Source organism: Thermobia domestica, chromosome 15, assembly GCF_964235325.1.
Source record: "Thermobia domestica chromosome 15, izTheDome1.hap1.1, whole genome shotgun sequence".
Taxonomy (NCBI): domain Eukaryota; kingdom Metazoa; phylum Arthropoda; class Insecta; order Zygentoma; family Lepismatidae; genus Thermobia; species Thermobia domestica.
In genome coordinates this window covers 114707447-114721960 of record NC_137468.1, presented here as the reverse complement: position 1 = coordinate 114721960, position 14514 = coordinate 114707447, and the positions used below count along the sequence as shown (strand labels likewise).

Here is a 14514-nt window from a genome sequence, read left to right as displayed (position 1 = left end):
AATTAGTTTACGTTTTAGTAGCTTACAATAGGAAGGAAGGTAGTTTAAAGAGTTTGTTTACCTTTTGGATTGCTTAGAGTGAACTGCATTGTAATTGGTGGGATTGGTTGAGAATAGCCAATCAGATGTAAGGGATCTCAAAAGCTGTCTTTTATCATTGACATTTTTATTATTTTATTCATAGAGTCTTAGGAAGTCTAAAAAGTAGATAGTTGGCGAAACTGTTACACGTTTAAGTTTTTCAAAATATATCTGTGCTTAGTGTGTGATTAGATTTGAATCAAATTAAATACAGAAAACAGAGCTTTTGAAGAAAGGGGATATTACAACTGGATTTTCAATAATTACATAGGAATATACTTTTCATAGAAATATCCCTGTTGTCTCGTTAAGTTATTTGATATGTTTTATGTCAAATCTAACTCAAAATTAAAATAAGTTTTATTTGCACTCACAGTAGAGGAAAAATATGGTTGACGAACAGTATCACTGGCACGTACATATTTCATACCAAGGTTGTTTGGGCTCTAATAATGCTAGAGGCAAACATATTTTACGAGATGGAATCATATCATCTTCCATCATCTCAACGTAAATGAATCGGTCGCTCATAGGACAGATAACAGTTCCTGTCGCTAATAGGACTGTCGCTTCTGGGACTAATTCCGTCAAAGCTTGAATAAACATTGATCGAGTTGAGCTGAGTTGATTCTGAGTTTAACATCCCTTTCAGCAGCGAAGTTAAATGAAACATTGTTCCAAAAAAGGATCCTTTCAGAGCTATATTTTCATACTCTGAGAACACAGGTAGATTTATTTCAGGTGCCCTAATTTGGAAACTAGGAAGGCCTAAATCAAACAGTTCGACAAATAGAAGATATAAAAGTCTATCTAAATATCAATTTTTTAAAGAACAATACCGTACTTTGAACGTATTATAAAAGATAAGGCCGGTAACTCAACTATCTCTTTGGAACTTTGTGTAGATACGCTACGGTTTCTAAATCTGAACTTTTAAATAGAACGTGCACTAGTTCCTGTACAATTTCTTGAGCTACTTGGTTTCTGGTTTTCAAACTAAGATGCTTCAAAAACTGGTTTCCCGAATTTTTGGTGAAGACAGTGTGGAGACAGAATTTTTCGATCACGTTTCTTAGAACTTCTTACTTACGTTTGGTACAAGAAACTACTTCCTGAGATTTGATTCGAAACTTCCCGAAATTGTTTCTCTCCACTATAGACTACAATATATATGAAATTTAGGTATTAACAAGTTGTAACTCATTATGGTAGGAGGTTCTTGCCAAAGAAAACCTTACATTTCTTTCCGAAACATCATTCGATATGAAAATTATCATATAGAGTGTTCATCATTCGATATGAACACTCGCCAACTAATCTATTAGCAAAGTGGTTAATGTCTTCACGTTGTTCCTTATCATTGAAAAACTTTCTTCTTTTTGTTATAATCATAAAGAGTAAATCTGAACGACAACAAACAGAAGATAATAAAGGTCTAACAATTGCCTCAAACTACTGAACTATATTTATTCTTATAAGATAGGAGTGTTTAGAATAAAAGAAAAGTATATTTAGAAAAAATAGAAACCCGGACTAACAACTGCTCTGATCATAGGAACAAAACTCAGGTTCATTCACACATGAGCGCGCGCACGCGTGCGAGCGGTGTTTATATATATATATATATATATATATATATATATATATATATATATATATATATATATATATATATATATATATGTGTGTGTGTGTGTGTGTGTGTGAAGAGTAAGAAGAGAATACTTTGTCAAACGAACTGCCTTGTAGACATTTGCAGCAGTCATTATGACCGAATTTGAAGCTACTGGCTGTACGCACAGCTACATAAATATTACTGGACGACTGTTCAATGCTCTTATTGTACAGCATGCACAACGCAGAGAAAAAGAAAAATGTACTGTTGTAAAACAAAATGACACAATATTGCAAAGAAAGACAAAAACGTATTTTTAAATACATATATATAAAAAGTAACAATCCTTGTTTTCTTTTTACTTGTTTCCAAGAATGCAGTTGTGTCTTCTGTGTAACTCGTCAGAAGGTACCGGTTTCTCTGTAGCGAATTGGATTCCAGCTTTTTCTATCTTGCTCTCCGTCTCACTGTGAGCAAGGTCACGACAATCTCCTCTATACATACTTGTATACAAGTCATTGCGGGGTTTTCCCCAAGCAAAAATTTTCCCATCCATTTACCACGCCTTTCAGAAGCAAGATACTACCCACGCGTGCTCGAACTGTGCTGTGTGCGTGTACTTACGTACAACCATACATACGTCTGTCTAGTGTAATAAGTTCTTGATGATTCGTGCGTATTAATTACACTGCCCAACATGACTTTTACCTCCGGAAAAATAATAGGTGATTCTGGAAGATTTTGGTGCCTACAAAACGAACTATTTTTGCACATCACGTCACAGTTCTGAGATATCGTACATATAATTTATTGAAATGAAGAACGTAAAGTAAGCCCAGTTAACTGTCAAGAATCGAAGAAGAGTGGAAGTTTAAAATACTTTGCCATAAGGACATTGTGCCTCTCAAAGCTCTCTTATCGCTTTTTTTTTCAAATAGGTAACAATTGTAAGCAGTGTTGCCAACAACGTTAACAATAATGTCACTAAACGTACTGAGAAAAGTCACAAGAAACCTTAATCGTAATGGAAATAATGCTAGTTTATTCGTTGTACGACATTTCAAAAGTTGCTAAATCCCTAGTTTAACAATGGTAAACGAAACAAATCTTTTCTGTAAAATATATAATCAAATTGCTAAATTTCGCGACAAAATCCCTAAATTGGCAACACTAACTGTAAGCCCTTTAGGTTAAAAAAAAATCATTTATTTGGCCATTCGCGCCGCACATTACCATGTATTTTCGTTCTTATAGCCCACTGGTGATTTAAAGTGAGAAAACTTATGCCCCATCGTCTTATCGCGTTCTCCTTCCCTTAAAAGAAAAAAAAAATCTCTGTGTAAGGTGTCAAAATTCAAAGTTGTTGACAAGATCTCTTTAACGTGTTGCAGTGTGTTGTTGACAAGATCTCTTCATACGTGTGGAAGTATGTTTGAAGCATATTGTTTTAGAAATCCAGTGTTGTGCTGTGTATGAAGTTAGTTATTGGTACAAAATGAAACGAATTCATTCACGCCGAACGTGTACTAATCATTCGGGTAATTTTTGTTATGTGTGTGGTAGATTTACACCCAAACTACAAAGGAAGAAAATATATAACATTACAAAACTTGCTTATTCCTTGTACTTTGGTTGTCGAATTGGTGACCAGGACAAGTCATGGACTCCCCATTAGTGCTGCGTAACTTGTACAACAAATCTTAGGTTGTGGTTACATGGGAAACTAAAAGTCTTGCCGTTTGTTGTACTGATGGTGTGGAGGATACCAACAAACCACCTTAATGATTGTTACTTCTGCATGGCCAAGATCTTCGGCATGTCTAGAAAAAATACCTCATCCAGTATCCTCCTCCTGATAATCCTTCGGCCATACGACCTGTGCCTCACAATAACGATTTACCAATATCTGTACCCTCTGACACATGGACAGTGGAAGAAGATGACTGGAATGAACCTGGCGTTTCACCGGAGCCAGTGGCTTCTACGTCAAAAGATCCGGACTATATACCAATACATACTGACAGTGATATACACTTAATAGAGCAGGAAGACTTAAACGATTTAGCACGGGACTTAAATTTGTCGAAAGAAGCATCCATCCACACTTCTACGTTCTAGACTACAGCAATGGAAATTACTTGCTCCTGGTATAAAAATTTCTGAGTTTCGACACAGATTTTGCTATGGAGGAGAATGCGTGTTTCTGTAGAGAGGTTACAACTTTGACTAAAAATGGGTGTTTGATACAATCCAAATGAGTGATTTTTTTTTATAGGTTCCTCAAAATTTAGTTTGAAAGCCGTATTACTTTGCCATCAGTTAGTTCCGTTGTTCCATGCTGTTGGATGTTTAAAAGATAAACGCAAGCGTTTGTAAGGAAGGTAAGAGGCATATTTCGTTACAATATAAGGTATCAATAGTGTAGATATAGCTTGACAAAGGGGGACACTTAATATGAAATCACCACCAAAAGTTTGAAAAAATATTTCCAAGGCCTTTTATAAACATCGTATCTCCGAGAATCTAAAAAGTTTTTCAATTCTTCTCTACGTCATCATTACGTATGATTTAATGCATATCAATTTACACTAGTAAGCTGATTTATAAAGACTGTTTTATGATTTTATTAATTTGTTAAAACCTTATAGGCGTGATCATGTAACAATTTTTTATCGAAGCATTTTAATGTATGTATAATACAGTAAGACCACCATTATCTGACATAGTTTTCGGGTTATTTCTCAGCCGCTATACAACGGATCTGTTTTAAGTTTTGAAGGGCATGACTAGATAGCCCTAGAAACTTACTCTGAAAATTTGCTGTAAATCGGGTGAATAGGGGCAAAGAAATATCCCAAAAACTGTGTTGGATAATCGCGTTATAATGTATATAATGCGAATAATAAATCTGTTCATATCTTTTGAACCAGACGTGACAGGGCATTCTTATGGTGATTTTCAAAATCAGCGTGAGCATTTCCTTAAGAATCACCCAGGCTACTTTGATCGCGGAGCTATAAAAAAAAGTTTTTATTTGTTGAGCAGTGTTATTCTTTACTTCTTGTCATACAGGCCTATAGGATTTTTAAAAAAAGTGGAATCGTAAATATTATTGCAAATGATAATTTTTATTACTTTGATTACAAGTTCATCAACACTGTTTAAAATGTTTAACAATTGCTAATCTATCGATTGTATAAAACATTGGACATTCCTTAAATTAAAGAGTTATCCAATTATTACTGCTGATACTAGAAGACGTTGGTAAAGTGGCCAATTCTCTTAGCGATATAATAAACAATACTTAACCCTACAACCACAATGAGCTTTCATCAGGACTGCATCATCACAACGTGTAGTCATACACGACCCGAATTTGGAGTGTAGTTGTATTAGGTTTGGTTAGGTTAAAGGTTAGATTAGGCAAGGTAAGGTTAGGTTAGTTTAGGCAAGGTTAGATTAGGTAATGTAAGGTTAGATGATGTGAGATTAGTGTGGTGAAGTGAAGTGAGGTTATGTTTGGTTTGGTTATGTTAGGTGAGGTGAGGTTACGTTTGTTAGGTTATATCATCTTATACATCTTAGGTGTATCATCTTAGAATATATATTTTATATTTGTGGATATAATTAGTTTTTTTATTTATTATACAATATAGTGTAGACATAGGCGGAGCTATGGGGGCATAAGGGGGCATTGCCCCCCCAACTTCCGCCAAAATACAAGATGTTATTTATGTATAGTTTTGAGGCATTTTTTTTTTTTTATCATGGTAGGATACAAAGTGAACCATTGAAAGTTACATTATATATTCGAGTCCTAGAGAACATTTGTCAAATTCTATTCTTTGGCAATTCCTAAAATTAAAGATGGGCCGACACATCCCTCCCAAAATTTAAGAGAAGTGCATCAATATTCAATGAAAGAGAAGAGATCCCTGTTATCAATCATATAACCATATGTTGTAGTAGAGTCTTATTAAAGAAGATAAATTATGGCAATAACAGATCACGTGATAACCACATGGTAACACGAATATTTTGGCAATTTTTTACCTATAGAAGGGGACAAGTAGAACCACCAAAATTTACAAAGTTATATACTCGAGTCCTAGAGAACATTTACCAAATTTTGTTTTTGGACAATTCCCAAATTTATGGGATGGTCCAACACACCCCTCCCAAAACTTAAGATTTGGGGAGTTAATGTACGTATGTCCTATGAAAGAGAATGGACCCTTGTACTGAACCATACATCCATATAAGGCAATAGAAACCTCATCAAAGAGAATAAATTAGGCCAAAAACCTCTGAAATTTACATTTTTGGCAATTTTTTTATCCATGAAGAGGAACGAGATGAACAAACTAGACTTAAGGTACATACCTCGGTCCTAAACTACCATATCAATTTTTTGAATTTGGCAATTTCCAAAACTTAAGAGGTTACTCCTATGCACCCCTCGCAAAATTATAGGGTGGCGCAAGGTAATACGTCAAAATTAAGAGGGGGTGGTTCTGTGTACCTGTGGACCATATAGCCACTGCCCCAGGGATCCAGAGACACAAGGTCTCCTCAACAGACGCCCATGCTACTGAAATGTACTCCTCAAGAATGTTTTCGAAAAATACTTACATGTGTCGCCCTCCAAGTTGCTGCCCAATTTTCTCGTATTAACATGTAGAATTATGCGTTTGTAAGATCTATAATTTATTCATTTAATAATAATCGTGACGATAACATATTTTACTAGAAGCAGTAACATGTATTTATCGCCATTAATTGCTATTCTCCGGCGTGGGAGACCCGGGTTCGGTTCCCGGCGGGAGTTCATGTGGTTCGGATTCCACGTTGATCAATAGGTCCACGTCTCATATAGCCTCGCTGCTGAATGGGACGTTAAACTCAACTCAAACAAAAAAATTGCTATTCTCTCGTACAAAATATACAGGGTGTCCGAGAAGTCCTTCCTGATTACAGAAATTGATAACTCAGGCTAGAAATAAGATAGAAATATGGAACTGGTGTTGAATTGTTTACAAACTATAAAAGTTTTGGTCACATCAGTACATTTCCACATGAGCACCCTTGGTAGCACGTAGCACATCTAGGCGATATTCAATTTCCATCCACACATTAGCCAACATCACTGGAGGGATCGATGCAACGACTGTGGTTATTCGTTGCTGCAGGGTTTCAAGATCTGGTACACGTGTTCGGTAGACCTTTTGGCATCTGTAATTCACGTGAGGCCCTGCGCACCGATTTCTTAGGACTTCTCAGAAAAGACTGCCGCACAGCCTCCACCGTGTCTGCTGAGGTTCTTGGTCGACCAGACCTCGGAAGGTCAGCAACCGACCCTGTGTTCTTGAACTTCTCATACCAGGCTTTAATGCTCTTGACATCAGGTGGAGTCCTCCCAAATGCTGTCTGGAACTGTCTCTGCTCCGTGGTTGGTGATCGTGTCTCATGGTACCACAGGACACACTGTGCCTTCTCCTGGTTGGTTGGCATGGCTTCTTGGGCTTCTTACTTACGTACTACAAACCTAAAACAAAAAAAACAAAAAAAAAATTGAGACTTGGTAAAACAGAACAAACCTAACACAGACAAAAACTTTTATAGTTTGTAAACAATTCAACACCAGTTTCATATTTCTATCTTATTTCTAGCCTGAGTTATCAATTTCTGTAATCAGGGAAGGACTTCTCGGACACCCAGGAAATATCCAATACTAAAGAAGAAAGCCAACAATGCTACAATCAGACGGCTACTACGCTGTTCTTTAGTACGTGAGGCTATAAATTCTATTTTCAATGCATATTCAATCTTCATTACGCTACACATCCTGACACCAATAGTAACTCAATGGTGCAACACATATCCAACCGGCAAATGGAAATTCGATTATATATTAGTTTCCCGATTAAGTTTCCTCTAGAATCCCCGTGAATATGGGCTTGATGTCTAACAAATTTAGCAGCTGTTCTTAAACTTCCTGATTTCGAGGATCTCTTTGATATGAAATGCATTTTGCCGGATTCCTAATAATCTCTTTGGTAGGAGAAGAGAAAATATTTTCATACGTTCGACCTATTTACTTTTGCTAATATTATATTATATTAATTGCTAATATAATAAAAATAAAGGTGACGAAAATCGACTGGAAGCCTTCGAAACGTGGGTGTGGAGAAGAATGGAAAGAATTAGTTGGGTCGAACGGAAGACGAATGAGAGAGTGTTAGAAATGGTGGGTGAGAAAAGAACACTTTTAGATATTATTAAGAAGAGGAAGGGAAACTGGTTGGGACATTGCCTAAGAAGAGATTGTATCATGAGGGACGCCCTAGAGGGTATGGTGACGGGAAAGAGAGGGAGGGGGCGAAGGAGACTACAAGGAGACAAAGATCATACGCGAAGACGAAGAGGTTAGCGGAGGACCGTGGAGCATGGAAGCTTCTCAGCTGCGGCAAGTGACCTGCCAATAAAGGCAAAATACCTACGCTGATGAATACAAGAAATTGTTAAAACCAGCTTCTTTAATAACAAAAGTGTTATACTTGCACAACATGATCACCACATTCATATTTTTTTAATGAAGATAAATACATTTTATTTTGATTGAGAGACTCCTTGCGAGGGGTCCACGGACCAGTTTAAGAATCGTTGGCGTAGGCCTATTGGAGTATTCCATCGCTAAAAACTCTTGTCATGTTGGTTGCATATCTTACAGTGCATATTTGCTATCAAATTAAAATTGATATTACATTCTATCCACTGTTAGGAGCTAATGTAAGCAAATGCGTGTATAGTGATGCACATGTTCTGGAATTGTCTAGCTATTAGTGTTAAGCTGATAATGTGCAATTATGAGCCAAGAAAGTAGTTTACACTCTACTGAAAGAAATAAAGCAAAGAAGGAAGAAAAGCGAATATATTATGAAGAAAATGTTCTGTTTAGTGCTTGAAACTAAGCAAAGAAGGAAGAAAAGCGAATATATTATGAAGAAAATGTTCTGTTTAGTGCTTGAAACTAAACATACATAAGAAAAACTAACTTCATTCTAAACCTATTGATGTGCATGCGCTTTGTTTTGTTTCCCTAGCGCCAGTGCTCAAATTAACGAGGTTAATTTGGTGAACACATGAAACACAAACAAACTAGGTAGGCAATCACGTAAGGAGCGGCAAAGAGATGCTTATTGTTTGTTTACATCAGATAAGATTTCTTAGACGGTCAGAGTACAAATATCCTACATTAATATCGCAATACACATTTAAAAGATTTTAAGATATTATATGAGAGAAAATAAGTCTACAGGAAACTTACGGTTTATGGGGGACGGAGTTTTTTTTTAAAGTTAAGTTTATTTACTATGAAACAATGAAATTAGTCGTCCTCTTCATTATCCTGGTAAATCCGAAGTGATTGTATTATTTGTGTGTGTGTATGTATTTTTTTAAACAATTTCCCAGTTATAGTATATTAAGGGCAATTTTAACTGGAATTGTCAACAGTCGATAACAACGGTGAGAAAGAAAATGGAAGGAAATAGGCCAGTGGTCTATATTTAAAGCCACTATCGCGGTACTCGTCTGATGAAACTGAAGTAAACCCTGATAAATTTCCAGTTCAGGTTGGCCAGCCTCAGGATTCAAATCTAGGATATCAAGATTATGAATCAGTAATAAATGCTATGCACTAGCCTACGCCCACCGGTAATATTTTGTGGATTACGTTAAATCAGGTTCTACAGATTTCGTGTTAATTGCTTTAGAAATAAATTACACACATTTTTCGGCAACTTAAAACTTTAAGAGATTTGATTTTAGAACTAGTTCTAGAAGCTTGTCAATGCAATTCGCATATAACCTGTAGTACATAGGTTTCGCATCCCTCGCCTACTTATTAGAAACAAACACAAAAGAACATCATTGGACGAAAGTGGTGTAACTGCATTCGCATTCCTATAACTTAAGAAATTTGAGAAGGGATTCTTAAACCAGTCAAGTTCATTTTCTCAACAAACATAAAAGGCTCATTATGCAAAGCTTACAAGCCACGCAGACGTTAACTGAAGATGAAGATCCATTCCATCTATTCCCACTCTTCGGATTGGTTGACTCTTAAACGGTTTAACCAGGTAAATTATACGGGCCGGAAGAAGCGAGAGAACCATACCCATTCCCCAATGAGGTTAGGGCGCAATATGGAACAAGAGAACAGCTAATTTGTGCCTGAACAACAAAATCCCTATAATAGGATGGCAAAAACAAGCCTCTTTGTGTATCTATATCTATATATACATACAGACATTGTGAGAACTTGTACTCTGACCATCCATTGCTCGTCCCTCCCTGCTTTCCACGGAAAACTGTTTACCCAAGCACTTGAAATCATGACTTTAGTTTTAACACTTAATTCCCTTCCAGTAATTGTTTTCATTAGTAGCAGTAACATCAATTAACGGTAACTGTTTTAAATAGATAAACAACAACATCATAATTATTGTTGAGATATTTCGAACGTGACTAAGTGTAAGCGAGATAAAGCAAATGAAACAACGTACTTGGGAAGGGGAGAGGGAAGTAGTGGACAAAGTAAAAACAAACAAAAGAAGTATTATGGTTCTGAGTTTCACAGGTTTAAATAAAGTGTTTGCTGATCGTGGTCTTGAAATCTGGGACATTACCTTTAAAACGTAACGGTCTGTAATGTTTTCCCAATTTTTCTTAAAATATTGACTTACCTTTTTGAAGCGATTGTGAACTTTGCTGTTCGGAGGAGTTCATTTTTGCCTGTAAGGAAGAAGAAAATAAATTTAAAGTTAATATCAAGTACAGATGGAAAAAAGAGTGTCAACAAATAGTATATTTAAACCAGGAATAAATTACTACTTACAAAGATATAAGATATTTCAAATATTTGAACGAGTTCACTCCAATGTACAAATTTCCGGTAGTAAGTTTCACTCTAAACTATTTGATAAAGAAGGTTGTTAAAGTCATTCAGAAATTAAATATACGAAGAACAAATAAGTGGTTACTCTTAATCATGGAAACCAGCTCGATTTCAGAAATCGTCAACATGATTAATTTTCTTTAAGTTTCATTACTTTGAGTCATGGAATACTATGAATTGTTATTTAAAATAAGTTTTCATTCCTATTTATATCAAGTGTGTTGTTTAGATTACTTTTATTTTTAAAAACATCTCTTCATACCTTTCCAAAGGGAGAAGGAGGAGAGAGGTAACCTTTGAACTTATGAGGAGAGCAAAAGCAAGATTCTACCATTCTGATCGTTATGTACAGTATTTATGTAAGGTTGTATGCTTTTAAATATGCGTATGTGTTTATCTATTTGTTTCATGACAACTTTCGTAAAAATATTATTTTGATTAACTTCGCGTCGTTTTCTTTAAGGCTTCCCAATAAGGACTATGATTTGAATTGAAAACGATCAAGAATAAATGGGTAAAAAGGATAGGTCTGAGTTTACACATATATTCCTATATGTAAAAATAACATTCTTTTCAAAGGTAACTTTCGTTTTAAAAAAGCTCTGATTTTGATAAAAACAATGAGGTGTTTCCTTTGAGGCCTATCGATCACCTAGAAGGTGAAATCAAACACAGACAAGGGAGATAAACCATCCCCAAGTCTAGAAACATGTTTTCTGTTAATTTTCGTAAAAGAAAGCCTAGTTTTGATTAAGCATGTTCCACAGTATTTGAGGTTTACAGATAATCCTTTTATTGCTTAAAATTGAAATTATTAATATAAGGATGAACTCACTCCGAATTTAAAAGAATAAGACATGCTTCTCGTATTCCCTGTGCCCGATTACACTATAGGAAGGCTGTTTTATCATCAGCATGGGATTGGTCAATTACACCGTACTAGAAAAGCCCACATATTTCATTTTTTAAACTTTTTTTATTTTGTTACGAATAATTTCGGATAACGTTGTTACAAATGTTTACTCTATACAGGAAAAACATCGTTACTTTCCTACATGCATTGTCAAATCCATATACATAACTTAACGAAAAAGGAAAAAGAAAAACTCCCTATAGTATGCATGTTAAGAGTATTCCAGAATTTTATGTACAGAGATACTAGTCTTTAACAGTTTGAAAATTGAATTGTGTTTATTTATATGAAATATTAGTAAAGTTCGATAAATGCCTGAAACACATGCAACCCATTATACATTTTACTTATTTGGGTGGTATGATTGCTAGGGTGTAATATATTCACTTTATTTTTTCAATCTTAACTATATAGATATCCCAGTTACAGGCAAACCCGCTTTATGAGATTTCTCTATATCATAATTGGGTTGGAAATCCAAGCGCTGACATGGAGCTGGTGCGATGGCAATTATTAAGTTTAACTGAAAGTTAGAGAAAATTAAATTTCATAAGTTACCGATTCACAGAAATTTCAAAAGTAGGTAATACGAACAGTAAGTAATAGATGCGACACTCATCAAACAGTGAAATAATTTAATATTTAACCCAAAAATACTTACAAAATGTGTATTTTCATGATATACAATAATGTTTAGAATAATACACGAAATTCAGCTAACTTTTACAGGTTATTCACAAAAAATGAAATACAATTATCTATACCGTATTGCAATATTCCCACTTGCAGTATGCGGTATTTACTGCATCTGTGCAGAAACTCAAACTTAAATGGTGGACATTTCGCAAACGGTATCGAACATGGCAAACTTCCCTATACAAAGAGTTCTTTGGTTTTTCCCACGACTTTTTAAATAATGTATCATAATACCTTCCCACGTAAAATTTTCGGGTGAATGTAGCGTAGGGTGCCCTATGGTGCTAGCAGAACCCTTGTTCGATCCGTCCTTTTACACTTTCCTATCTCACTTATTTGTGTCATCCTTTTATCTCCAGTGTGATTTAAAAACACTAAACGTTTTATCTTTAACACACGTATATACAGGATGTTTCAAAACAACACTGACAACGTTTGGGAGATGATACCTGACACCCAGATAAAGTTTTAAAAAATATAGTTTAGAAACGCTTCTTTTCAGCGCTATGGCCAGTCAGTCAAAAAATTGTCGGAAAAATGCAAAAAGAGCCATAACTCGAGAATAAAATGTTGGATTGAAGTTGGGTAAGAGGGAGTACCTATTATTTTTAATCGTAGATTCCATTAATTTCATTCCATTAATTAACTGGATTTGGCGCAGGGGTGTCGCAAGGGTGACCCCCAAAGAAACTGAATAATTCTTGAAAATTTTATTTAAAGTTGAAAGAGGTAAATAAACAATAATCTAGTACACTGTTTTAATGAACAAAAATCATTGTATATCGTTCAAGTTAGAACACTGCTAGAATTTGAAAGAAGCAGAGATACACATGTTTGATTTACTTTGTCTTAATATAGAATAAATTCTCGGAAGAAGAAAATTCTGGATACATCCATTGAGTGTATGACTTATCATTTACAAAAGGAGAGAAAAAAAGAAATACATATGATGCATGGGCATTCGCTGTTTTTGTAAGTGTAATTATTAAAAATGTCTTGTACTTTAAAATAATCTATCATTTTAATCTCCCTCTTCTCATTTTTTAAAAAAGAATGTAGAATTAATATTAAAAGAATATAAGAATGTGTTTACATATCTGAAATAATGAACTATTGAATTTCCTTTTATACATTTTTATCTTCATCTTCATCTATTATCTAATTCTTTTTTGTTTCTTCCTCTGTTACTCTAAGGTACTGGAACCACATATGGACACTGTAGCCAATATGGGCACCTTTTAGTATTTCACAGTGGATGTTTGAAATAGAACCTGAGCAATGTAGAAATTTTCATGGTGTTTAATACTCAAGGAGAATTAAATTGACTCTGAACTCGCAACATTGTGACGAGAGAAGAAGTCGGTATTGTGTTGTGTTGAGAGCGCCTGGGAGGTCCCTCTAATATTTGGTAAGTGCAGATATGCTATATCTCACGGGATTTTTGTTAGATGTAGAACCCATTTTTTTAAAAAATTACACAATAGAAATTAATATGGGCACCTGTCACAATAATAAGGAAATATAATAAGCAGTCATACCAATAAGGAATTTAATGTTTAATGAAAATCAATGCTTAGCTTTCATAATGTTAGTAACTAGTTATATTCATAATGTTGTAACTCATAACATGCTTATAACAGTTATTGTGCTTCTGATACTGTTTGTTCACTTTAATGTCAGTGTTTCTCTTATTACAATAATTTCTCACTCATTAACTGAGTCTTATTTTCACTGAAGTAAATTGTGCCCATATTAGATGACACTGTTCCCAATATGGACACTTTGCAAGGGTCTAGTTTCGAATCTTTCCTTCTCAAATGTGTCAATATTTATAATAATTAAATCCTTCATTAGATAGAGGAAGACTCATGGAGTATTATAAGCTAATTTTGAAACTGATAGCTGAATCCGTTTTTTTCACACGGGCCCAAAATGTCTTAAAGCGCCCATATATGGTTCCAGTGCCTTAGTTGAAATTTGGTAGCGCGTTTCCTTCGCAGTGTTCTTCTACTTTTGAGGTCTTAATACGTTTGCGATGTTCTGAATTTATGAAAATGTTAAAAATTCGTAACAAAGCCAGAGGAAGAACAGAAGAGCGAGCACCTGCACCCGGTAATGACGCCTGTTTCCTAGACATGATGTAGGTCAAATAATATAAAAGTACTTCCGGGATAAAGAATTTGTTCCCCCCAAAACATTTCTGCCTCTCCGTTTGTACCCAAGATATTAAACCTGGCGTCGTCACTATTA

General features: G+C 35.1%; 1 protein-coding gene across 6 annotated transcripts in view; it reads right to left on the bottom strand.

The window, feature by feature from the left end:
• LOC145671208 (zinc finger protein rotund-like) overlaps positions 1-14514 on the bottom strand; it is a 679398-nt gene that overhangs the window by 152060 nt on the left and 512824 nt on the right. For all 6 annotated transcript variants that reach the window (XM_081740069.1, XM_081740070.1, XM_081740073.1 and 3 more), the window contains one exon: positions 10444-10492. In XM_081740069.1, coding sequence (XP_081596195.1) covers positions 10444-10492 — 49 coding nt within the window. The remainder of the gene's footprint in view (positions 1-10443; positions 10493-14514) is intronic.